At 46.3% G+C, this 27,745-nt stretch overlaps 1 protein-coding gene across 1 annotated transcript; it reads right to left on the bottom strand.

The window, feature by feature from the left end:
* Positions 1–3,779: 3,779 nt before the first annotated feature.
* Positions 3,780–5,752, bottom strand: LOC125915016 (transmembrane protein 132B-like). Its single transcript, XM_049620638.1, has 2 exons — positions 5,688–5,752; positions 3,780–4,677 (listed from the first exon to the last, which is right to left on the bottom strand). The coding sequence occupies exons 1-2, from the start codon at positions 5,750–5,752 to the stop codon at positions 3,780–3,782; spliced, it is 963 nt and encodes a 320-aa protein (XP_049476595.1).
* Between the last annotated feature and the right edge of the window lie 21,993 nt (positions 5,753–27,745).

Below are 27,745 nucleotides of genomic sequence, written 5' to 3'. Positions count from 1 at the left end.
ATCCCGGACGTGGGTATTTTGAGGCCACAACTTTCAAGTACATATAATTCCACTGTGGAATTTCATAGTTTATATATTTTGAGGTTGCCAAAGGTGACTTCAGATTGAAACCTTCTGTGTAAATAATGATAATGCCTATGGACATTTGGGTAAAACTCTGTATGTAGAATTAGCCTTTTGTTTCAGAGTGAATCTTAGAAAATTTATAATACCCTGAATTTTGATTTTTTTTTTTAAGTAACCAGATGTCAAATGAACCATTGGGGTTATTGTGCTTAATGTGACCAAATTTTATGTGGCTTAAGATGGCCACGGACACATTTACCTTCTGATAAACATTAGCCATATCAGAGGCAATGTAGTTTGGTGTCTTTTTTGTTATTGCCACTTCTGAAAAACATGTTACAACTATCACTTACCTGCAGTGTCACGTTCTGAAATTCCAAAATTTGTGTGCGGCAACAGATCTGATTGAGAGAGTGTCGAGATAGACCCAGTCAGCTGACTGGTGGCACTCACGCTGTGCTCTGGCCATCCCGGGGGGACAGCTCTTTGAGTGGCTCCTGTCCCACTGTCTTATTTTACAGCCTGTTTTTAGCTCTAGCTTTTACGTTGCCTTTTTTCCGAGAATTTCATGTTGTGGGTTTCCACCAAAGCACAGCCTCCCCTAAGCCCCCTCAAACGTACTAGTCTGATTGTTATTTTGTTTTTAACATAATAAAAAGGTGAACTTTTGTGACAGCCACCAAATGCATATTTGAACATTCCATCCTTCGTTTTAATTTCCTATGCCTTTGCCTTCTGTAATCAAAAGTAGCAAGTCTCCCAGTCAACTGATTATTTTAACTAAAACTGTTAAATGAACAATGTCGGTAAGGCTGACGAGAAAAGCATAAATAAGTAAGCATTAATTGGTCTATTAAGATCATGTTAACACGGTGGCAGGTGCCTCTTGGAGGATGTTGTGAGTTTTGTTAGATGCACCTTGGTGCACAACCACCTGAATTTTTCAGCCCCAAAAGAGGAGAACCTGCCTCAGAGACAAAGCCCTGGTTACAGTAACAGTCTCTCCCTCTGCTCAATCTCAAAACTCGAAGAGAGGAGACCCTCTGCTCTAGATTCTGCTGGTGGCAAAATCCAATCTTTAAGTCATTAACAGACTTGAACCACAATCTTTAAGCTTTCAGACTTCACTACAGCAGAGGCCGAGATTTAAAAGGATCATTTTGGTCATTGCGTTGTGCTGTACCTTAAAAGGTCTTCTGAGAAAACAGTGGTATTACAGCCTGATAGTGTCAGCCCTATGATATGGACTGGCTCTATCTAGGAAGAGTTGACTTGAGACCTGGAAAGAGCCTATTTCGATGTATGTGATTCTTAGTTTCAATAAATGAGTGCTAGCTCTTTCTGGGAATTTCTACGCACAGGCAACTGAAAATGTAGTCATGTGTGCACGTGAGTAGACAGCCTAGGCATACTAGTGTAGACATGTTGACGTGACTGCAAAAAAGTTGATTTAAAGGTAATCATTTCACCTTAAGATGGACTCTAAGATCTAAAACTAGTTTTAAAATCTTCACATAAAAAAATCTGCATAGTCGTTATCATGAACTGTTTGTTTCTCTCCTTTAGCCTCACTTTTTGTTTTCAGGTACTTATGGTACATTAACTGATTAGGCTAGACTTGGCCATACACAGTGGCAATGTAGTCCTTAACTGTTCGATGGTTTCACTTCAAGAAGGATGATGAAGGTGACCTCAGGAGTGGCCCAATCCCAGAACTTGGGTATCCCTTGCTGCTTGCCTGGAAACATTGAAGTGATGATGAATTGAAGTGATGATGAATTGAAGTGATGATGAATTGAAGTGATGAATGAATGAGCCCAGTAGATTGGTTCTGTCCAACTCTGCTGAACGGGGCTGGACTCCCAAATATCCAGCCGAAAGGGGAGCCAGAGAAATTCAGAAATACCAAAGCTGACTACCTTCCAACTTAAATTATATTATTCAACTTACAGATGCTCATATTAGAACTTGCCTTTGTTAGATGTCAACTACATTCAAGAATATATCATTTGCAGTGCTTGAATTTGTTTAGAATATAGGATTTTAAGATTGTCCAACACTGTACTAAACCACATCAATAAAATCATGCTACTACTTTAAAAATTTTTTATTATACCTTCAAAAAAGCTTTTTTCCGAGAGAAAAAGGTAAAGTAAGTAAAATGGCTTAGCAGAGACTATGAAGGGCTTTTCTAGCCCAAAGTCCAACTCAACAGCTATTCCATCTTAATCAAATTGAACTTGGGGCACCTGGGTGGCTCAGTTGGTTAAGCATCTGACACTTGATCTCAGCTCAGGTCATGATCTCACGGTTCCTGAATTCGAGCCCTGCTTCAGACTCTGTGCTGACAGTGTGGAGCCTGCTTAGAATTCTCTTTTTCCCTCTCTCTCTCTGTCCCTCCCTTTCTCTCACCCACTCTCTCTCTCTCAAAATAAATATTAAAAAATTGTACTTAATCTTCTTACCCTGAATATTTTTGCTTCTGACCATTCCTGTGGTTTATCCAGTAACATTTTATGATTTTATAAGTTATGCAAGAATCAATATTTTATAAGTTATGCAATTTCTTTCCTTTATAAGTTATGCAAGAATCAATATTTTATGAGCTATGCGCTTTCTTTCTTCTTTGCCACTGATTTACAGCCACTGTGTTTTCCCTAACAACAGCTCAATCTTGGAATTGCCATTTCCTTTTGTGATTTGTATGTGTGTTTGTGTGTGCATGTGTGTTCGCACCCAGGCCAGTTACGTTCCTCCCTCCACTGTGCATCCTGTGGATGTTTGAATTTTTTAAAAGTATTTATTTTTGAGAGAAAGAGAGAGAGAGAGAGAGAGAGCGAGAGTGAGTGAGAGAGAGAGAGAGAGAGAGAACACATGAGCAGGGAAGGGGCAGAGAGAGAGGGAGACACAGAATCCCAAGCAAGCTTTAGGCTCTGAACTGCCAGCACAGACCCCGACACAAAGTTCAAACTCATGAGCTGTGAGGTCATGACCTGAGCTGAAGTCGGACACTTAACCGACTGAACCTCCCAGATGCCCTGGATGTTTTGTTTCTACCACAAAAATAATTGTGAACATCTCACTTGTCATCAGATAGATGGATGTCTACATACTGTCAAATTGGAATATCATCTATTTATTTCTTTTTACTTTTATTCACACAAATGGCAACCGTCATCTGCAGCTGTTTCCTTGACAATTCCTTTTCTGTACATAGAAACACTATTTTTAGATTTCACATTGGGTGCAAAAAAATTGATACTCATAGTGCTTCATAAATAGAGCTAGAAGTAGTTTGACAGATTGGACCCACCCAAGAAGGGACCCCCATTAGTTCCCCCACGAAGCTATAATGACCAGAGGAAACACAATAAACATGTTTGTGATGGCAACATTTCCCCAAAATTCATGTGGGAAAAAAGTTTCATGTAAAACTTATTTGTTAAATAGCACTCTCTTATTGACACTCATATATTAAGTGAAGCCTCTTGTATAATTCAAGCTACTTTAAATAAGGAAAACTAGAAAAGATAAAGTAGGGATATGAATTTACACACTGCCCCTGAACACTGATGTGAGGGTAGGTGGAGAAAACGAACGTGCAGCATGGATACTCAGTCAATGGAAAGAGGTGACAAGTCCCAGGTAATGAAACTTGTATGACAATCAAACAGATCTTGAAGAGAGGACTAGATTTTTCCCTAGTCATGTTTCTAAAAGAGTAGTTGACTATGGAAAGTCTTCTGGGAGCCGCCGTTAAGAAGGAAGTTCCTCTCCTCGAACTGCAGCCCCCTGTCTATCATGGTTGTGCACTCCTCCGATGGGAGGGTGATGTCCACGGGGTTTTCCAGAAGTTCTACTTCATTCCCAAGCCAGACCCAGTCATGGGAATGGGGGATGTTGCCTTGTTCGCTCACAGCGAAACTTTTGTGTCTGTATTTCCAAGCAAATGCCACACAGTTGATTAAGAAGACCAAAACGGCCAAGCAGAAGACACAGAGCAGAGCGTACATGCCGATCTCCAAGTCAGTTAACCCCCTTGAGGTCACTGTAAGGTCACTGGGATTATTGGGTTCTGGTAACTTCCCTTGAGTGGGGAAGCTTGTGAAGGAGTCTGGACCACCACTCTTGAGCAACTTCTTATCCTTTCCTTCCAGGGGGTACTGTGGGGTTGTGCTTCTGTTGCTACGTTCCTCTTGGCCAACAGAGGCGCCATGTTGGAACCGCTCCTGAACCGCTCTCTCCTGGTTTCCTTCACGCTGTATGGAATTACTGAAGTGGTCTTTGTATTCCTGACTGATGCCCTCGATATCGTTGGTGCCTCCTAGGTGCTCATCAACATTTGGTTCAAATTTGACCTTGACGTTTCCTTTACCCACGGCAAGAACACTCTTCCTCTTGGTCTTCTGACAGGGTTCGCTAATCATCATCTCTAATTTAATCAAGGGACCTTGCCCTTCACCCTGTGCAACCACAACCGGCCATTTGGACTGAAGGTTTGCCTGGACAGACACCACCATTTCATCCAATGATGACACAGTAACTGAAAAATCTTTGGGATCATCAACGTCTAAGGGTGTCACCGAACCATCACTGAACACAATCCAACAACTAAGAAAAATGAAATAAAGGCATTATGTTATAATTCATCTCTTTCAAATGTGTAAACATGTACACAGATTTATAAAGCACACACGTGGTTTCCTATGACAGATGTTTTCAATACGAAGGCAGAGAAGACTAAATATGTTTTAAAATCTGAATCAGTTGCTGTCATACATCAAACTGGCGTAAATAATGGGCTGTAACCGTACGGGTGTGAGGAGCAAATGTGTAGACCGTGGTGAATGCAGTGCTGTGTATATTAACGTATCAAATGTTGTGTAACAGAATTTGATTCTGAATTCTCCAAAGAGTTTGAAAGACCACATGATGCATCTGAATCAATTTCAGGTGCAGCTAATCAGGCTCAAGATAATGTCACTTCAAGCATTCTTTATTAGGAAGGCATGCTCATTTGAAGTATCTGAGAAACGATGTCGTGTGGGGACGGGCATGCTTGAAAGACACAGTGACCTTGATATAATTCAACTGGATTTGCTACAAGTTTAAAGACGGAGCAGAGGTTTAAAGTTGCCCATAATTATTATAAACCAACAGATGTCTGGTGTCCATTAGCCATACTTGTTTAAGTAGCAGAAATAGAATTTGCAAGTATTGATGAGTACTTATTTTGGAAAAGTGAATACATGTGATCCTTAGGTTATGGTCTATCAGTAGTGCTCCCTGCCCCCCCATCACAGATAACCAGCTGCAAAGTGGTATTTGGACACATGGTCAGTGTGTAAAATTGTGGACGATTTATCCAAAGTCCTGAACACTTTTCTCAGAGATGAGACAGACTGCATAGAAAGCAGGAAGGAGTTTCAAGGACCTGTCCTAGACACAAGTGCTCTACTGATGTCCTCTGCAGATACGCGGGGGAGGGAAGTGGTCTCAAACGACCGGGGACAAAAGGACTCTGGGATCCCACCTGCTGCGGGGCTCAGAGAACGTCCTGGGCAGCCACCATCGAGATGATGGCTCTTTTGTCCGCTCTGTGAGGCTTCAGGGCAAGAGACAAGCCAGCCACCAGCTGCACGCCCAGGTCGGCGATGGTGACGCGGTCATCCAGGACGATCACCATCTTCTCGGCCAGGATGGAGTCAGAGAGCAGGGAGAGGACCTTCAAAGGAAGCGACCAAGCTCCAGTGTCTGCTCCACACATTATTAATGAGGGGGAAAAAGGAAAGAAACCGGTAAAATGCCTGCAAAAGAAAGTGGGGCTTTGTAAGCAGGTGGCTGCCTTATTTTCAGTCATTTCTTTGTCACCATCCTTTAAACCCTGAAGTGTGTTCTCAGTGCTAAATGAATTTCTGGAAACTAGGAACGAGCTCAGCCCAAGAAAGCCAAACCCTGCCCTTCCCTTTATTCGGCTGTGATGACAGATGCGGGTGAAGTCACCTGCCACATTAGCAGGAAACATTCCTCCCAGGGACGATAGAGCTGTGGTATCAAAACAACCCCTTTTGGGGGTGACTGCTATCTTTTTTGACCCCTGCGAAACATTGTTCTCTAAACGCAAGGATTATCAGAAACTTTGCTCTTTGAAATCCTGTCGTCAGGCAGGATGAGTCCCTCTCTTGCCTGGAGGACCTAAGTCACTTTGACACAGAGAAGCAAGTCTGATTTCCAACTCCAGTGCAGGATTTCAGAAAATGGGTTTCTGAACCTATCATTCCCCGCGTCTGTGAGTTCTGCGTTTCGCTAGCAAGCAGGACCCTGGGTCCTCTGCACGGTCCAGACTGATGCTGGCAACCCTGTGTGTCCAGAGCTACCCACTTTCTGCTTGATTAGAGCCTTGCCTGCCCTCAGCCCTTGCCAGCTTCCTTTCAGAATCTATCTCTTTTGTCTGATAATGTTTCCCACATTTCCTGTGTGTGTTGTCTCCCCAAGAGCAGTAGGTCAGTAAACCTGACTTTTTCAGACAACAGATTTGCACCTGGTGATCTTAGGACAGACAGATGGTGTTGGGCTAGGACAACTCACTGAAATGCCTATGGCATAGAAGAACATTTTTTAATGTTCAGTTGCAACCCCCTCAGTGAAAAACAAGGAATTATAAATAGATCAACCTAATACATTTTACTTCCTTTGATTTATACAAGGTTAGTCAGTTATTTTCTCCAAAGACCTTGATTTCATTTAGTGATGATGCCCCCCAAATTAAAGAATATTATCTCCCTGCTGGCGTTGGCCCATTAAAGCACAGAAAATGTGACAGTTTCCTCAAAATGAATAGTTACATTTTGACAATCTTTTTCCTAAAAATATTTAGAGAAATGGCGTCTTGCCTTCTTCCCCCATTTCATTCTTTCTCTTTCTCTTTGGGTAGTTAGATGTTTATCAGACAATAATTGCAGAGCCTTGTGGCATCACTGAGCTTGCTGAGAAAATTCTGTGGAAAAAGGAATCGTCATGGCCTTAAAAAGTCATTTCACCTCATAAAGCATCAATTTGCAACCAGAGTGTTTCAGACCTAGACTAATGTAGTATCAATAAACCAGCGTTTGCAAAATCACGTTTGGGCAAACCCTAAATTGGGGTGTGATACGGAATATTTAAACACTTTGTAAAGATAATGATCCACTGCATAATCTCTTCACAGCCGTCCTATTAAAATAACTAAGAAACATCTTCAATAATAGTCTAAGAAAAGAGAAAGCATAACGTGATGGAACACGTGGCTACCTCTACATGCATGTGACAAACAAAAAGTGTCCCGACTTTGCCAAGGGTCCTGTGGTTGACAGCCGCTAATACCAGGGAAAGAAGGTTGCTTCCATGAAGTGTGTCTTAACTTAGCATCCACTGGGGAAAGGGAAAGATATTTGATCTCAAGAGTTTCTCTAGAACACTATGGGGGGTTCTTCAAAAACTAAAAATAGAACCATCCTATCAGCCAGCAATTGAACTACTGGGTATTTACCCAAAGGATACAAAAATACAGATTTGAGGGAGTACATGTACCCTGATGGTGATAGCAGCACTATCAACAATAGCCGAACTATAAAGATGTCCACTGACGGATGAATGGATAAAGGAGATGCGGTACATATACAAGGGAGTGTTACTCAGCCATCAAAAAGAATGAGATCTTGCTATTTGCAATGACGTGGATGGAGCTGGAATGTATTATGCCAAGCGAGATAAGTCAGTCAGAGAAAGACAAATACCATAAGATTTCACTCGTGTGGAATTTAAGAAACGAAACAGATGAACATATGGGAAGGAGGGGAGAGAAGAGAGGGAAATAAACCACAAGAGACTCTTAAAGACAGAGAACACATTGAAGGTTGATGGAGGGAAGTGGGTGGGGGTTGGGCTAGATGAGTGATGGGTATTAAGGAGGGCGCTTGTTGAGACGAACACAATGTCTTATGTAAGTGATGAGTCACTGAATTCTACTCCTGAAACCAGTATTGCCCTGCACGCTAACTAGAATTTAAATACAAATCAGAATGAGCATGACCAACATTAGGGATGTTTGAAATATCCTCAATTTTCCAGAAAGTGTGGGACTGTGATCATGAAATGTCAATGTCAGGACGTGGCTCTCTCCTGGCCAAACGTGTGTGTCCACAGATTCACCTACAACATCTTCAGCCATCCGGCATCTGGCACAGAACTTTGCCAGAATTGTGGCTTCATGCTCAGAACGCAGGAAACAAAGACATCATCTCGTGCTTCCAGCTTGTTTTCGCTCAAGTGCAGGATCCACCCAGCCGGAGAAACAGTTCCAGAACTTTGCTGCACTGTGGAATCGCCTGGGGGTGATCCTACTGCCCAGTTTCAGCCCACAGCAATGTAGTCAGAGTGTCTTGAGGTTATAGCCAGGCATCCATATATTTCAAAGAGCCCCTGGCGATTCCAATGGGCAGCAGTTTGGGAAGCAGTAGTTTGAGCTCCAAATGTAACAGAACTAGCCCCTGTTCCACGCTAACTTAGACAAGGCATGTGCGTGCTCTGATCCTCATTTTCCTCACCTGGGAAATTGGGGGTGCCCACCTCTGCTGTGGTTGTAGCAGGAGGGGGAACAAACCATGCCATGTTGTTTGACCTGAGGCCAGCTTACAATGGAATACGGCTTGGCAATGAGAAAGAATGACATCCTGCCATTTGCAGCAACGTGGATGGAACTGGAGGGTATTATGCTAAGTGAAGTAAGTCAGGCAGAGAAAGACGGATACCATATGTTTGCACTCTTATGTGGATCCTGAGAAACTTACGACCATGGGGGAGGGGAAGGAAAAAAAAAGTTAGGGAGAGAGTCAAACCATAAGAGACTCTTAAAAACTGAGAATAAACTGAGGGTTGATGGGGGGTGGGAGGGAAGGGAGGGCGGGTGATGGGCATTGAGGAGGGCACCTGTTGGGATGAGCCCTGGGTTGTAGGGAAACCGGTTTGACAATAAATTGTATTTTTAAAAATAGAATTTAAGAGATGGTGTTATTAACGTCTCAAGGACAGGTGTGAGTGGGGACCTCACAGAGGTCAGCTTGGGCTCCAGGAGAGGCGGGAGATAGGATGGCTGGGAACCTGTGTGGTTGAAAGGGGCTCGTTATGCATAACAAACACCCATTCTGCATTTATGACTCTCAGCCTAGGACAGAAGATCAACGATTATAACAAAAGATGCTCAAAATCGCTCTCATCACTTAGAAAATCCCAAGGGTCTTGGGGCTGTGAGCCAGGAACCAAACACAAAGACCGAAACACAGATCTGTTCTAATTCACAATATCACAGGCAGCGTCCAGCATGGCATCGGCTCCTGGGGCAACATTAGAGGCCACCATCACTGCTATGCCTTCGCACATTTACTTGGTTTCCAGCCACGGTCGCCCATGGTCTCCCAGAGGGACATCGGCCGCCACCTAGCGTGCACGGCCCTGCATCCTTCTGTCACTAAGAAGGACTCGTCTTCTATCATTTCAGTCTGCACGGGTGCCAAGCAGGGAGAGAAGCAAAGCGGCCATTAGCAGCCCACACTGTCTTGTCAAATAATAGCATGCACTTAAGTGGCTGTTAGACTTCATGGGACATAAACGCTTTCCTCTCTAATCCACTTCCTGTTTACACATAGAATAGGCACTTCGTCTCCTCATTTCAGCTTCTCTTCTGCCTCGAAAATCAGATACTCAGCCCCAGGCAGTTATCGGCTCCCTCATTATGCCCCCATGCTGGGGGATTCATTGCCTCAGAAACGCTTGATTCCATGAGCTGATAGCTATTTCTGAAGTCAAAACAAAACAACAAAAATCACTTATTTACAATGATATTTGGGAACGTTTTCTTCTTTCTCCCTCCAGGGTGTTTGTACTGGCTGTCTCTTGATAGACTCGGCTACACCTGCTACGGAAGAGCTATGATAAAAGCAAATTTATGTCGCTGCTTTTTGTTTTCTTTTGTTTTGTTTTGTTAGCAACCAAGTCCGCTGCTTGAACGTGGGCCCCCGTGTCTCTTGATCACGTATTTGGGTACAGGCAATGCAGGCCCACAGCTGGTAAGGGGAGCAGCCAGGAAAACGACCTTTGAATCTTACTCACTTATTCCCAACCTCTATATTCCCTGGGGAAGCCAGGCACCCAATTTGTCAGAAATTTAAATTTAAATTTAAATTTATTGTGGTAAGAACACCTAACGTAGGAGATTTACCCTCCTAACAAATTTTTTAAATGTAATATATACATATGCTTTCCAGATCACACAAAACATAATTAAGGAAAAGATTCAGCCACAGGAGCAAGGTATTTGGGAATTTGGGTTTAACCCCCCCAAATTATAGATAGATAGATAGATAGATAAGTAAATACTCCCCACCAGGGCCATTCTCCCAGGCCCTGTAGGTCACCACTCTCCCATGGGGGAGATGTGCCTGTAAACCCCACCCCCCAACAATCTGCAGGGCAGACAGGGACCCCCACCTGCTGACATCAACCGGGCAGATGGAAAGCATTCACCACAAGTTTCAAGTTTGTCCCTAGCCACCTAAGTTCAGTCCAGGATCTGAGAAAGGATTCACAAGTTGACTTTTAAATGTTCCATTAGTGACCATCGAAAAGGCAAAAGCAAACCCAGCGTAAAACAGAAAACTTCTCTCATCCTGAAAAACAGGGAGTGTCGGGTCATGATTTTTCCCCAGAAGTTCTGCCCCACCCACCACCCTGGAAGTTTCACTGAGAGAAATTGGTCTCCAGGAAGGTGGTATTTCTGCAGATGTTCTGTCTACAGGCAGCAGTGTTCTTCCTGAGGTCAAGGGCAGCCCCCTCCGGCTAGAGCCTCCAGAACCATCATGAGACCCGCCCCCACCGCCTCAGGTGCAGGGCCCTGGGATGCGCACGCACCCTGCAGGTGGAGGGCAGCCACGCCCCCTTAGAGGAGCGTCCCTGGCTTCTCTCTACTGCCTCCCAGACGTGGGTCTCTACCTGCCCCTCCCCGGCCCCAGCAACGACAGATATTTACGTGCGTGTTCATACGTGTAACGTGTCTGCCCTTTTATGCACATTTTTCTAACCCCACTCATTGCTTTTCTGGTACTTCTCCGGAATCTTTTGGCTTCTAATATCATTTGCCATTACAAGGAGCCGGTCTTCTTAGAGGTATGGATGATTCTAGACGGGGGCAGACAGTGCAGTCACCCCCCGATCCAAAGTTTCACTCACCTGTGGACAACTGTGGTCGGAAGCAGATGGTCCTCCTTCTGACTTACCCTCATACGGTCAAGAGTAGCCTAACTCCAGGTCGCAGTGCCTGTGCCATTCAGCTCATCACCTGGGCAAAGCACCTCGGGTGGTCACAGGACGGGGGTTGGGCAAAGCACCTGGGGTGGTCACAGGAGGGGTTGTGCTGGTTAGATACTCTGTGTGCGTGTTTAATATACATGTATAGTCACTATATATACAAATACACAACGTGATATATAGTGATATATTTTATGTATAGTAATAAAGTATATGGCTATACATATATACTATATATAGTGTAAGACTATACAGATATGCTCTGTAGAGTATAATACTAATATTATGTACGTATACATACGTATATGTATACACATATACTGTGTATATTATACTACAATACAGTATAGTGTATTATTAGCATTACGCTATACAGAGCATATACGTCTAGTAATTATATACAATTTGTATGTATATCATAGTACGATGCATTATATATCCCATTATTAGTATTATACTCTACAGAGTATGCATGTAATTACATATAATTTGTGTCTAATGGCTCACTGTGCATTTCATGCATATTTTATATTTACATAACATATAAATATGTCGCATTTGTTTGCATTATATATTCATTATGTATCTTACTGTTACGTAGTATAGGTACAATTTCTGTGCATGCTTTATGGGTTAGTGTGTATTTCACGCACACGTTACATTTACAGAACATAAGCGTTTTACATGCATTACACATATTTATGTTGTAGAAAACAGAGCTCTTGGATTGTAGAACTATAATCTGGAGTGCTGTTGCCTTTCCCAGTTGCATAAGGGAGCCGAGGACGGGGCCGCACCGGTAGCCGGCCCGGGGTCGTCGAGCCGGAAGCGGCAGGTCCGGGACTCACACGGCGCCTGCCATCACGCTTCCCTCCATCTCGCTGTCTTCAAAAAGGGAAGGGAGAGGTCAGTCTGTGTGCTCATCCCTGCCCCTCGCTGAGTTTGCCACCGAATGGATCTGTCTCGACGGCAGGAAGCCTGGCCGCGCATTGTAACTCCCCTCACCAACCTGCTCTCAACCTGACAACGTATCAAGGAAGAAAAGCCACAGGATCGGATGGTATGTTTCTCACACGTACACGGAAAATGCATACATCTCTATGCAGACATGCAAAATACATCAATAAAAGCTGTTTTTAATGTTTATTTATTTTGAGAGAAAAAGCAAGAGAGTGCGACAGAGACAGAGAGAGAGAATGCATGAGCTGGGGAGGGGCAGAGAGAGAAGGGGAGGGAGAGAATCTCAAGCAGGCTCCACGCTGTCAGCACACAGCTCGAGGTGGGGCTCGAACCCACGAACCGGGAGATCGTGACTTGAGCTGAAGCCAAGCGTCGGACGCTCAACTGACGAAGCCACCCAGGTGCTCCTTAAAAAAACTTTTAACGGTTATTTTTGATCCAAACCTAAAGGCTGTTGAATATGTCTTCCGTAGTTTTGCAAAAACGGTTAGTCTCCGCCCCTTAAGGAGCACTTGCCTACATTTTTGGGTTTGCCTTATAAGCCAGGAACCCCTGAAATCAGAGAAGGGCTAATAGTCAGGAGCCTATGTGGAGCGCTCTCCGTGCACTGGGCATCGTTCTTAGAACTTAGTATGTCCTGTATGCATTCAATCCTCATAATAACTGTGTAACATGAAGTATCCTGGTTTTTCTATCAGAACGCACCAACTGAAGCTAAGAGGGGCCAGCTGGCCAAGGGGACAGAGCCAGCAAGAGACAGAGTCAGGATTTGAGCTGAGTTTTGATAAGGAATAATTTTTGGAAGATACTTACCTAGAAAGAGCGAGACCTTATTGGACGTGTTTTGGGGAAAATGTGCCCGGGCGGCTCAGTCAGTGAAGCATCTGACTCTTGATTTTGGCTCAGGTCACGTTCTCATGCTTCGTGAGATTGAGCCTCACGTCAGGCTCATGACACCTGGACGTAAGACAGGTGTTCCTAACCGATTTGGGTTAATAGCCCAGCACAAATACACAGGACAGGAGCCACGGCCCTTCTCCGTCAAGCAGTGGGGTCCAGCTGGGACACAGGAGAAGGAGCGTGCAAGAACTTCGTGACTGATCCATGGTCTTCCAACTAAACTCCCAAGGAGGGGAGGGGGGCAGGATTGCGGCTTTGTGCAGGGACCTGAACCAGGGGGCTCTGGGCCCATTGTCCCTTCTCCTGCCTGCCTGTGTCCTCAGGTCTGACAGTCACTCTCCTAAGCACTACACACACAGAGTATGTAGCGATTAGTAAACTAATCAGGGTTTTCTGCGGCCAATCAAATTTAAAAATGAGAAAAATTGACTTATTAGGAGAACATGTATGAAATGGATTATGTCTGCTGGGCTTTATAAAATGGTGACATTTCGGGGCACCTGGGTGGCTCAGTCGGTTAAGCGTCCGACTTTGGCTCAGGTCATGATCTCACGGTCTATGAGTTTGAGCCCCAAGTTGGGCTCTGTGCTGACGGCTCAGAGCCTGGAGCCTGCCTAGGATTCTGTGTCTCCCTCTCTCTCTGACCCTCCCCCGTTCATGCTCTGTCTCTCTCTGTCTCAAAAATAAATAAACGTTAAAAAAATTTTTTTTTTAAATGTGACATTTCTACCTTTGCAAATCTCTCAGCAAATTGCCTGTGATGCACGTCACGTTCTGGTATAATATGGACTCAATAATGAAATCGTTTTCTTTCTCCTCTGCTTTTTTTGGAGAGGTTTTCTGAGTTGGCAGAAGATATTGTTTTTAATTGTATTTCCCTAAAGCTCCCGGGGGGGCCTGGGGGATGAACACGTTCACTGGCTGTTTTCATCTCAGAACCACGGGAGGGGTTCCCTGTTCACCTTAATTAGAGACACACACGACATCTGCACAGAAGGACTCCCTGATAACTCTCTCAGCCAAGCTCCATTAGATGGCACAGGACAGTCCTGGACTCTATGCGATGGGCCATCACTATGGCAAAACTAAGACATGTTAGTTTTTTTTCCTCTAGGGAAAAAGCTCTGTCCCCAAACACTGTCTTGTTTTCTAATGTTTATTTATTTATTTTGACAAAGAGAGAGAGCGAAAGAAAACAAGAGAACGTGCATGCACAAGCAGGGGAGGGGCAGAGAGAGAGGGAGAGGGACAATCTCAAGCAGCCTCCGCGCTGTCAGCACAGAGCCCGACTCAGGGCTCAATCCCACGAACTGTGAGATCATGACCTGAGCCCAAATCAAGAGTCAGATGCTTAGCCGACTGAGCCCCCCAGGTGCCCGTGCCCCAAAACACGTTCAGTAAGGTTTTGTTATTTCTAGATAAGTATCGTCCCCAAATTATTCCTTATTAAAACTTCAGAGTGTCCCAGGCCAGACTATGGCTCAGTACAAAGTTTAGCTTACCCTTATTTGTAGGATGCTTTCATTGTAGCGTCTCATCCCTTGGCATTGGGGGATTTTAAAAGCACCACCAATGCTCGTTAGCTTAGCAAAAGATCCAAGCACTTCACATTCATCGAACGGTGCCCCAGAAGGGATTAGGGGGTGCTTATCTGGTGAGAGCCCAGCGTATGGCTGTGCCCGGCTTCTTGAGCCCGCTCTGACTGCGCGCACTGGGCCTGCTGGGGAGACGCGCTGTTAATTAGGCTCCATTGGCACAGATGTTGAAGCAAGGCTTAGATGTTCAGGGCTTGCACGTAAATGAGTCACACACACACACACACACACACACACACACACACACATTCATAAGGTGTTTTGGTAGGATAAACAGGTTTTCAAGGGGAAAAATAAGAGAAAGTTCCACAGAATTTTTCCAACTTCTACGACAGCTACTTAGGTAATGTCTATTAGGAAAAGCGCTTGGAAAGTCAGAGAATCACGCATGGTGAACTTAAGGTACCAATAGCGGAAGAGTTTATTTCTGTGATTCCCAGGAAAAGGACAGAAGTAAACACAAGCAGTGGCCTCTCGACCACCTGTTCCACAAAGAGACATTGGAAGAGGGACTTTGAAAGTCCCAAGCGGACAGGGCCCGGCAGACGCAAGGCGTGGTCCCCACCGCCAAGAGAAGGCTGGACCTCCACACTCACACTCTTCACGGAGTCGTTCTCAAGGGAACTGGAAATTCAGAATCTAGCCCAGCCCTGGCCCTTCGTGGGGAAATTCTGGGTACACAAGCAATGTTCTCGGCATCACCTTGCGGGACCATTGATGGCGCTTGTGTTCTCTCTGCCACGAATAGAGGTTAATGAAACCCTTGCCTACGAGAGACTTTCTCTGAACTGCCCGAGAAAGTCTTGTCCACAAGCACTGAGCTCATCCATGGCAACGAACCTTGATTGGGTAGTGTGGTACATCCACTGTACCTCCAGTCCCGCCTCCCCCACACCGCCAGGGTGAGATGACACCAGATCCTTGCGTGATCCAACGTCTAGATTTACATGAATGAAGCAAAGCAAACTCATCATCCTATTACCCTGTACATCCACAACAGCCTTCAATTGGCAAGAAGGTAATTTACCCATAAATTCTCATAAATAAAGGAGTGGCATGAAATAGTGTTCAGGCTAGGTAAGCAGACACAACACAACACACACAGCACAACACAGCCCTGAGTGGCCCATCAGGTGGGTGTAATGGGCCTGGGGTATTGGGACAAGGCAAACCGGAAGGAGCCTGTTTCACTCGAGGGAGGCGGCCACCACAGCTGGGATGAGTTGCTTTCACACAGGGATGCTAGCACTGCTCTTTGAGGGCGCCTGATTGCTTTTCGAAAGAAACAGGAAATCCAGGTAGAGAGCGAAATCTATCAAGTTTCAACACTGGCCACTGACGGGAAAACTGTAAAGAAGGATCCTGGCCAAACAAAGCAAGTCTTGGGACTGTATTTGCCTCAAGAATTGGCATTTTACAGCCTTGGGCGTAATGCTTTCATTGACAGTATGCCTCCTATGCCCAGGGAAGGAGGTGGGTTTATTGTTATTTTTTCAGTGTATGAAATCATCTGGAACAAAGGTGTCCCTCGCGGACATTATGCTGCAGTCCTTATTTGATACTGTTCCCACAGACTATACCATAAATAGGAAAGGTTTCATCGCATTTGTGAGTGTAGAAGGATCCTCACAGGCACTGGGGGCTTGTCCTGAGAAGGAGTCTGGACTCTGGGGAGAGGCGTGCGAGGACTGATTAGTGATGTCTTCCTGGGACAGGAGCTAGGGAGCTGTGATACACGTGTCTTACCTCTCCCATTTTTGCTATAAATTCAAATCCAAATTCGTTAGAAGGTTCCGAAGGCTCTTCAAACCCTAACAACAACAAAGCTTCCAAGGTGCTTCTCGGCAGCAACGATGTCTTTTTTTAATTCTTTTTGATATTTTATTTATTTTTGAGTGTGAGAGGGTGAGCAGGAGAGAGACACAGAGAGAGGGGAACAGAAGATGTGAAGCGGGCTCTGTACTGACAGTGGTGAGCCCAACACGGGGCTCAAACTCACAAACTGTGAGATCATGACCCAAGCTGATGTCAGACGCTCAACCAGCTGAGCCACCCGGGCTCCCGTGGCTGCCTCGTCTCTTTTGTGTTAGTGCCAAAAATCACACAAGCAGCATTTCAAATAAATAATTTAGTATCCATACTTCTCCATAAATCCAACTCCCTCTTTTGAAGTAACAATCCTGATGTTGCCCACATCGTTATCTGCACCAACTCTCTCCCTTGCGGACAGAAGGGGGATCTGTGGCTTGAGAACCTCTGTAGTTCTCCTCCCATTGAACCTGCTTACGCGGCCCATGAGAATTCAGCCGTGCTTTTTACAAATTAAGATGAAATTCACCTATCATTAAATTCACCTTGTAAAGTGGACGAGTGGATGGGTTTTGGTAGATTCACAGTTTGCAATAATCGCTATCTACTTTTAGAGTATTTTTGTCATCCACAAAAGAAACCGCGTACTCCTTAGACATATCGCTTCATTCCTCACTCCCCTCCCCCCCGCCAGCTCCTGGCGACCACCAGTCTACTTTCTGTTTCTATGAATTTTTCTACTCTAGACATTTCATATGAATGGAATCCTGCTCTATGTGTCCTTTGGTGCCTGGATTCTCTCACTCAGCATCATGTTCTCAAGCTCATTCACGTTGTAACATAGATCAGGGCTTCATTCCTTCCTACAGCTGAATAATGGCCTCTTATCTGGATAGACCACATGTGTTTCACCCCCCAGGGGAAAACGGACACTTGGGCTATTTCTCCTTTTTTTGATATTATGAATAAAGTTGCCATGAGCATCCACGTACCAGTTTCTGCCTATGAGGACTTACATTTTCATGTCTCTTCAATATACGCCTACAAGTGGGATTGCTGGGTCACGTGAGAACTCCACGTTTAATGTTTTCAGGATCTGCTAAACTATTTCCCAAAGCAGTGGCCCTATTTACATTCCCACCAGCAATGTCTGAGTATCCCAATTTCGACATCTTCGGCGGCCATGATTTTGAGAGCAAACCCTCCACCCAAAGTACAAGCTGTCACATTCCAGACTTCTCTACCCATCCGCAGGAAAATACTTAAGAAGATCTTCTTTCTTCGGATTGCCTGTCAAAAGGAAGAATTCTCCACTGAGGAGTGAATTGCAAGGTCTAAACTGTGACACAGAAGCACCAGTTGAAGTATCTATCAGTTTCTGCTTATAGATTTAGACATTATTTCCTTTCAAACACCCACATACCCACTAAGAATGTTCTTTTTCATGAAACAACTGGAGAAGGCAGTCTTTAAATGGTGCATTGAACATATGACTGGGTATATGCACGATTGAGTAGTGACTGGACACATGAATAATAGGTGGGTGAATGAACAAGCTCCGTGAATATTTACTGAACACCCTGGAGGGACCAGATGCTGTGCTAGACACGGGGGCAGATGCGAACAACAGAGACACGTGAGAACTCACAAAGATCACGTTCTGTTGCGGGAGACAGACAGGATCAAGCAAATACGCCAGTTGGAGGAGAAGGTCAGCTAGAGGCAGACGCTATAAAGGAAGCCAAAGGGGGTCAAGGAGTGTAGGGGTTGGGCAGGACCTTGCAGTCATGGTCATGGTCATGGGATGGAGGGAAGGGAGGTTTTGAGGATATTATAGCTCTTTCTGCTCTGAGTCTAACCCTTCGACTCAGTTGTCACCACTGTTTCTCTCTGGTCTCCTCTCAAGCCCTCCAGTGGATTGTTCCCCTCCTTGCAAGAGAACTTCCGAAATACTCTTCCCTCTCTCCTACCCACCTCCTACACGATTGCCTGAATTTCATTATCTCCCAGGCTCATTTTCAAAAACTCTATCACCCAATGGCCATTGTCCTGGGGCTCCCCTCTGACCAGGGGCTAAACTCCAAACTCCTTTGCTCAACTTCACACTCGTCCTCCTGCACACACCCCAGTGCCTCTCCCGCTATCTGTGCTTCAAGAAAACTGGTATCTCCCTATTTGCCCAAGCACATTGGGCATTAGAAAACAACAACGATTAACAGATGCTTTTTCAGTGCTGAGAATGCCTTATTTCTCATTGTCTTCCTAATCAGATTCCATCTGCTCCCTGCTAACCTCTGTATCTACTTCCAGGCCATTTTCAGTCATTTCCCAAATCACTGAAGAGTGTACTGTCACCACCGGTTGAGATAACTTAGTTCTCCGTCTCAGTTTTAGCTGAGCATCTAGTAAAAGCAGACCGGAAACCTGTCAGAGGCAGGACACAAATATGCAATTCATCTTCATATCCTCCACACACAGGACAAGGAATGGCACAGAGTATATGAGTGATGATGGATGGATGGGTGGATGGTTGGATGGATGGATGGATGGATGGGTAGATGAATGGATGGATGGATGGATGGATGGATGGACAGGTGGATGGATGGATGGATGGATGGATGGATGGATGGGTAGATGGCTGGCTGGCTGGCTGGATGGATGGAAAAATGGATGGATGTATGAACAGGTGGATGGCTGGATGGATGCGTGTATGGATGGATGGAAAAATGGATGGATAGATGGATGGATGGATGGGTAGATGAATGGATGATGGATGGATGGATGGATGGACAGGTCAGTGAATGGATAGTTGGATGGACAGACAGGTGGATGAATGAATGAATGAATGAATGAGTGAATGAACCGATCAGAAAAACTTCCTCCTTTCTCCCTGGCAGGAGGCCTGCCCAACAAGAGAGCATGTGAGCCAACAGAATCCCTCAGCTCCCTCCCAACACAGACAGCTTAGAAGTCACTTACAGTCAGATGTGTTACCAAAGCTGGACCAGAGCCCTTTGTGGGAGCTTTTGGACTGAACTTAGTTGGAAGAGATTCTTTTCCTTCCTGATCATAGAGTTGCACAGATATGAGCTTGAAGCTACTTGTGGCCACAGTCCCAATTGCATGGACAAGCTTGTCAGGAGAAGTAAAACGGGTGTCGAGAAATAAGAGATGCATAGACAGTGTCTGGCAATAGTTTCATCTCCGGCTGCTGATCATCCCTAAAGCCCCAAACTTCTAAACATGGGCTTACGAGGTCCAATATATTCCCCTCCATCCCATCTTTTTTCTGGAGGTAGAATTCGGTGGTTCTCACCCAGGGACAGTTTTACCTCTAGCGTAAAGCTATTCTGGGGGGCATTTTTGGTTGTCACAATTCAGGCAGGTGGTTGCCACTGGCATCTAGTGAGTAAACCCTAGAGACGTGTGTAAACCCCCTACAATGCACAGCACAGACCCTCCTGAGGAAGAAAGAAGTATCAGACTTCAACTGTCAGGATTGGGAAACCTTCGATTAGCTCAAACCCAGCACTTATGACGAGGGTCCCGACAGCACACTCACACCGGGGACTTGCAAAGCCTGTGCCTGAAGCTGACCGCTGCCCTCCAGCCTGCCAGGGGGACCCGCCTGCCCCCATCTGCAAGTCAACCCCCAAAACCCCCCGTCCTACAAAGGGGGCGTTCCCATGTTAAAATAGTTGATTTTCATCTCACACTGTCTTGCCTGGATCGCATATGAAAAGCATTTTCTTTTCCCTCTTAATCCTGCTCCCTTTCCATCAATGAAACAAGGCAATTCTCGAAGTTAAATCAAGTAACAACAGAACTGATTAGCCCTGGCGTTTTCAAACAGCTCTATCAGCATTCCGTGGGTTACGCAGGCTGCAGATGTCGCCTATTGATTGGACCTGAAAGAACCCCTTCTTCCCGGAGAGCAGGTGCCTACTTCTCTGCGATGTGTGGTCTCTGTGCTGACAGGTCTCGGCCCCTGCAGTTGCATTGATCGGTCCGGCCACTGATTTTTTAATGAACATGTGGATAATGCAGAATATGAGAGTGCTCATTGATTCAGTCTTGAGGGATGCCTTCTTTGCGCAGAAAGACCCTCTCTAAACGTTTCCCATTGGACCGTATTCTTGTTTTGTTCTGTTTTTGTCTCGTTTTGCTGTACCCCTTATCATGCTACCTTAGGTGAATACCATAAGCCTGGTTCTGTGCAAAAGTATTGGCTTTTCCAAGTGCTTCCCCAGAGGGTCCAAGACTCTGATTGATCTTCCTGTGCTCAGTGGAATTCTTTGGCATCCGCTGCGATGCCCGTGTGCTGTCACAATCCACAGGGCCCCTCACAAATACACCACCCCATAAAAAAAATCCTGGAGATTCACCAAGTGTTCCTGAGTTTGTATCCTCCTGGGTGGCAGCTCAGAGCCGACCAAACACAGACTCTGGAGTGGGACGAATCGGGACTCAAACCTCATTTTACTTGTTTGGTTCTCAACTGATGTGGGCACATAAACTTCCCAGAGCCTTAGTCACGGTGAAATGGAGACTCTATCACTTGTATTTGAAAGGACTATAGGATCCATCACTTTAAGTAACTGATGAAAAAGGCTGGAGGAGAGAACCAGGCACCGGAGAATCATTCCCCAAATTAATCGATATGTTTTTTTAAATTTTTTCATGTTTATTTATTATTTAGAGATACAGACAGATAGTGAGTGGAGAAGGGGCAGAGAGAGAGGGAGACACAGAATCCGAAGCAGGCTCCAGGCTCCGAGCTGTCAGTACAGAGCCCAATGCGGGGCTCGAACCCACGAACCGTGAGATCATGACCTGAGCCGAAGTCGGACGCTTAACCGACTAAGCCACCCAGCCGCCCCTATCAATAAATTTTTAAAAAGCAAATAAGGGGCATCTGGGTGGCTCAGTCGATTGAGCGTCCAACTTCAGCTCAGGTCATGATCTTGCGATTTGTGAGTTCGAGCCCCCCATCAGGCTAATAGCTTGGAGCCTGGAGCCTCCTTCGGATTCTGTGTCTCCGTCTCTCTCTGTCACCCACCCACCCCCCATACTCACTCTCTGTCTCTCAAAAATGAATAGACGTTAAAATTTTTTGACAAAAAGCGAATAAAATAATTCTCCAATCTCTACCTTCCTGGTTGCCGTAAAGAAAGGCCAGTCTGGAGAAACTTGGGAAAACCGGAAAATCGTCTCATACTGGCCATGAAACAAACAAGAAGACACTGTACTGAGTAGGAGATCGGTATTTGGAGGCGATCACGCAGCTGGGCTTGGAAACTTGGCACAACTTGGCCGAGGTAAGGTGCGGTGTGATAACACCAGGACCCAGACCAATGCCAGGTGGCCCGGGCGCTGCACTCTGCAGTATACATGTCTATGCAGCATATCTACCCACATATAATCACAGTTCTAAAGACTGTCTGAAATGCATCATCAGCAATATGAAATGGGAAGGAATGAGCATTTTATTTCAATGGCGAGGTCAAAATACGAGCACAGGGCCAGGGAAGAAACAGAGAGGCAGGGGAGGGGCAGCGGACAGACAGTGGATGGCAGGCTTTGGGTGTCTACACAGCCTGACTTAAGAGGGAAACGGCAGGTCCAAGGGCAGTAGGCAGTGAGTGCACAGTCCCCTGGACTCCAGGTAAGCAAGCAGAGCAGAGCAGACGAGGGATCGGGTCCCTCCCGGAACTCGCCAGGAGTGGGAATGTGCCCCATGGCTCTCAGGCCACCTGCCAGGGAGCTGCAGTCATCTGACAGGTCTGTGTATCCCTCAGCCACACTGAGCAGAGGGCCAGGCCACTGCTTTGCTCAGGGTCAGCCGGGGTGGGGGCTTCTCAGGCAAGGGGACGTCAGCTTCTGGCACACAGCTCTGAATGCACCTGGCTCTGTCTTTTGCAGAGGCAGCCATTCCACCATGAAGCCTTTAAATGGCAAGATCAGCTTTGCAAAGTGGAGCCACGGGAACAACAGAGCAGGTGCCTCCGGGAGCCGCTGGCGTCGTCTGTCACGGCTGAGGCCGGGCTGACAGGTGTTACCCAAGTGTCTGCCCGAGCCTCACCTTGCGGGCTTCCCAGTGTCACTTTGTATTAGAACGATGGCCACAAAGGGAGGGCTTGGCAACCTCAGTGTTATGACTAATAGCATCTTATAAAGTTTAGTAAAAGGCCTCCACTAAGGGCTGAACACAGCCAAGCTGCGGTCTCTACCGTCGTCAACGTGCCTGGAAAATGCCCTCACACTTAGGGTTTTCAACTTGCAGACACACGGACGCCTGGGGGGCTCAGTCGGTTGAGCGTCCAACTTCGGCTCAGGTCACGGTCTCGCGGTTCATGAGTTTGAGCCCCGCGTCGGGCTCTGTGCCGACGGCTCAGAGCCTGGAACCTGCTTCGGATTCTGTGTCTTCCGCTCTCTGCCCCTCCCTCACTGGCCTTCTGTCTCTCTCTCTCAAAAATAAATAAACACTAAAAAAATTGTTCTAACTTGCAGAGACACAACCCACAAGCCCACTGAGTTATTCCCAGGAGCGGCAGTGATAGTAATAATAAGCGTGTATTTGTTTCACGAAGGGCATTTTGCAAATTGTCAATGATGGGAAATGCCTTACTCACTGCTGTTGCCTGTTTGGCCTGGAGAAGTACCTGGAAACGTCGATGTTTGCCGACTGACTAATCAATAACAGTATTGTATCATATGCGCATACGGGGCTGGGGAGGCGGCCTGAACTCATCTTTCCTGTTAAGAGGAAGAAACTGAGGTTCTTGGAGTTGAACCGACTCGCTGAGCCTCACAGTCAGTAGTCAGGAGACGAACCTTGGTTTTCTGCAGCAGGGGGAAAATATAGTGGTGGTTACGAGCACGGACGGCAGAACAGCACAGGCCTGGGTACACATCCAGGCCCCTACTTATGACTTGTGAAGTCTTGGGCGTTACTTACCTTTGCTGTCTCAGTTTCCCCCTCTGTAAAGTGGGGATAGTGACATACCCTCCCTCAGAACTAGAGAGCCTTACGTGAACTAGACACAGGAGTTCCTTAGAATAGCGAGTCTGTAATCAGCATCACATCGAGATCAGGCGCTGTCATAGCTTGAATGCTCTCTCTCCTGTGCTTCGCGGCATTTTTAAGAGGCCAGGCAAGTCGGAGTGGGACTCTGTTATTACTGCTGATGGCCTGGTAGTCGTTCCTGCTTCTCTGAGTGGCAGAGCTCTGATTTTCCCTGGAGAGACCTCACTTCCTCATGCTCTGTCTGTGCCGACTGCATAGAGCCAGATCCAGGAGTGGCCGGTGACCCAGACGTGACAGTCATCACGTTCCTGTCCCCTGAGCAAAGCAGCCAGGCCGGAAACGAGATGGGGCGTGAACTGCTCCCGTCAAGTCAATCCCAGGGCGTTTGCTGAAACTCAGGAAAATGAAATTCCCTTCCTGCTGGGCATGAGCAGAAAAGGGGGAGAGAGAAAGAGAGAGAGAGAGAGAGAGAGAGAATCCCATGCAGGCTTCACGCTGTGAGCATGGAGTCAGACATTGGGCTCGATCTCATGACCCTGGGGTTATGGCCTGAGCTACAATCAAGAGTCTGACGCTCCACCAGCTGAGCCACCCACCCGCGTGCCACAGAAATGAAGGTGTTCACTTCTCTCACTGAGCTCAAAATGAATGCATCTCCCAAAGGAACAAGGCAGTAAGAGCCAGGGTTAAGCAGCGTCTGAGACCTGCAGCCCACGAAGGGCCCCAAAGCTCTGAGAGCCCCGTGTTCCTGAGGACACAGGTGGCTGCAGGTGGCTGGAGACGGGCCAGGGAGGCTTCACCCCGGGAGGAGGGAGAAGTTCCGGTGACATTCTGGGCCAGCAGAGAAGCTGGGGAACTTGCCACATTAAAGGATTTAAGAATGTTCGTTCTTAATGGAGGTTGCCAAAACCGTAGTGGGGAAAAAAAAAACCTGTCTAATTAATATTGAAATCATAATCTACACAGCGGGAGCCGAAGGTTAAGAACAAGGTGTTATCTCCAGTCCAGAAACCAGGAAATAGATGCCATATCTCCAACCAGAAAGGGATGGCTGATGGCGACCTTACTGAGAGAAGGGAAAACAAAGCCAGGCAAGAACTCTGAACTGCCTGACGGTTTATATTTAAATTCTCGGCTCCTGGGGTTAGCCAATGGGATGGAGATGATGCCCAATAACTTGCAGGAAGTGTTGGCCACCATGGCCAAGGAAGAAGCATCCATCTTACGTCTCAAATCCCAGCTAAGAACCACGTACTTAACTTTCTGCGTTTCCATAGCCAAGGCTAAGCCCAGGGCTGACGTCCTATGGTTGCCATTACGGAATGAAATTCTCCATATGTGTGCACCTGCTGGTGTGCATATCAACATGCTCATTGCACGACCTAGTGTGAGCTCCTAGGTGTGATAATAATTCTATTATTGTTAGTGGTAGTAGTAATATTGATGAGGGAGCATAAGGCAAGCTGAGGACAAAGCACCCGCGAACAACACCCACCCCAGGTGGGACATGTGTGTGACATTCCTCGGGCACTCCTGGCTGCCCAAGAACACAGGAAAGAGGAAAACGAATGGTTAGCTGGTAGAGGTCACAGTCCTGTAGGACATGAGTCTCCATCGGTTCATAAACGTCTTAGTAAATTACAAGAAAAAGGCAATCTTATCAATAGACTCATCTCCAGAAACATATGGACTCAGTTTCCGGGAGCCCCAACATCACCCTCCCCTCCACGGTGATGTGGGAACAAAGACAAGAAGGAAAAGGCAGGTAAAAATTAAATTTCTTTATCACCTGCAGCCCATTGACAAATAGTTGAGGCAAATACAGAGTTAACATTTCCCCAGGAACCCCCTCCTGATGTAAAGTTAATCTCACTGGAGGGAAAACAACCTTCGCTTGACAATAGCTAGGTCTCCTGTCTCAGGTATCCTCTTTAGCATATCAAAGTTCTTCTGGGGGCTTCCCTTTTGACTTTACCTCCTCCAACTCCACAGTACTTAACCAGTCAAGACCCCAGTGCCACTCTTTCTGCCCATGGGTTCTGCACCCGTGCTTTAATAAAACCACCTTTTTGTACCAAAGATGTCTCAAAATATCTTTCTTGGCCATCAGCTCTGGATCACCACCACTCCAAAACCCCATCCGTATAGACCCCAACAATGCAGAGGTAAATTAGACATGGTTCCTGCCCTCAAGAAGCTGGAATCTCAGGGAAGGACCAACCTGTCCCATGCATATCCTCATAAAACCAGTCCAGGAAGCCAACAGGCTGATCCCTGTGCAAGGCAGGGTAGCCGTGGAGTGAGAGAGGCCAGGAGGAAAAGCCTAGGCAGAGGAGGGGCCCTGAGCCAGCTGGGGACCTAAGTGTGGTCCAGCGTCCCCACATAGAGGGACTCTCTCAGGAATGAAAAGTTCTAGAAAAAGTCAGGTTCAACCAGAGAGACCCTTGACCCAACTTTGTATAGTGGCATCATGATGTTTTCAGTTGTATAAGCCAGGACACTTCCTCTTAAGGAGAACATGCTTGAGCCGGTGTGATGTTTCCACTACAGAAAACCAAACCATAATTAACCTAAGAGCTTATGGTAGACGTGCCGGTCGCCATTGTGTATCACCCGGGTGCAGATGCCTCCAGCCAGAATCGTCCATAAGGTCCTCACCTCCGTTACTAAGGCTCAAGCATGCCCCTCTACGGGTCTGCATTCAGCAAGCGGATCAGTGATCACTTTATCACTTCCTCTAAATTCACGCAATGTTGAACCATCTAAAGAGACCTTGGGAGGTGAGCTCATTTGGACTTATTCCACATTAACCCAGAAACCGCAGGCTTCCGGCCATCTCCAGAGATGACATCACCGTCTACTTAGTGACCAATTTCCTTTGCATTTCTGAGCAAACAGCAGTTCAGATTTTCTCTGACAGCACATCTATCAGGAAACATACCCATTGTAAACTAAGTGTGAAAAGAAGATGCTTCCCTGGGGCAGGAAAGCCTTTAAAATGTTAATGCAACTTTTTGGGAGTCTTTGGCACCTCATTCGTGCTCAGTCCAGTGGATATTGGGAACCTGAAAACTTTATTATCGCGGAGTAAGTTGGTCGGCGCCACCTTCCAGAGCGGCAATAGCGTTTTTAGCTATTTCTGTCCAAGAATGAAAAAGCAATCCAGCCCCTTGCTGATGATGTGGGACTGGCTTCTGGTGTTCTGGAAGCCAAGGTTCACTGGAAAACAATACAGTTACCAGTAACGGAAAAACAGCAGCCCAGCCCTCAGTCAGAAAGGTAGATTCTCAAAGGTTGCACTATAATCGCACCCTGGAAATCACATTTGTCTTTCTTCCGGAAAAGACCTTCAAAGAAACTGGAAAGAAAAAGGAAAAGCAAAACAAGAAATGATATGAGGTTTAGAGGTGATGTGGTTAAATACAGAAGTGTTTTTGAAAACTCAAAAAAGCTCGCTCCAACTAACAGATCCCTTTGATGGAGGATTAGCAGGAACGGTACTTTGGCTACTAGTTCCTGAGGACAGCCTCTGTCGACACATCCACGTTGAAAATTCAGTAATGCGCGGTGTGGGGAGGGGCAGCTCTGGGGTCTGCAAGCACCCGGGAGCACCTGCCCACTGGGCGACCCGGGGTGACTTTCCTAACGTCTCTGCACCTCTGATCACACATCCATAACATCGCGTGGTAAATAGTCTTACCTGCCTCAGAAACATGGGTGAGTTAAATGAGTCAGCAGTGCCTAGCACATCGTGAGAGTGCGAGTGAGTGAGAGGGAGTGAGAGCTCCAAAAAGAGTTAACTAGTTCTTTCCCTCAGGCTGGTTATCACCTTCCACGGACAGGACACATATCCGTATCCCAGCTGGTTGCCCACCAAGCCCCCTGCCCATTGCTGTGCTCAGAGCAGACCATCATCCCTGTTGGAACAAAAGCATCCCATGAAACAAAACCCCACTTGGGCCAAGGTTGCAAGCCCAAGTCAGATCACTTCGACAAAGATGGTCCAGATACCAGTCCTCTTGGAAGATGTCCAACAGCAGGGTCTTCC

The sequence above is a fragment of the Panthera uncia genome, assembly GCF_023721935.1.
Source record: "Panthera uncia isolate 11264 chromosome D3 unlocalized genomic scaffold, Puncia_PCG_1.0 HiC_scaffold_9, whole genome shotgun sequence".
Classification (NCBI taxonomy): Eukaryota; Metazoa; Chordata; class Mammalia; order Carnivora; family Felidae; genus Panthera; species Panthera uncia.
Note: the sequence above shows the minus strand (reverse complement) of the source record. Positions and strands in the feature narration are given on the sequence as shown.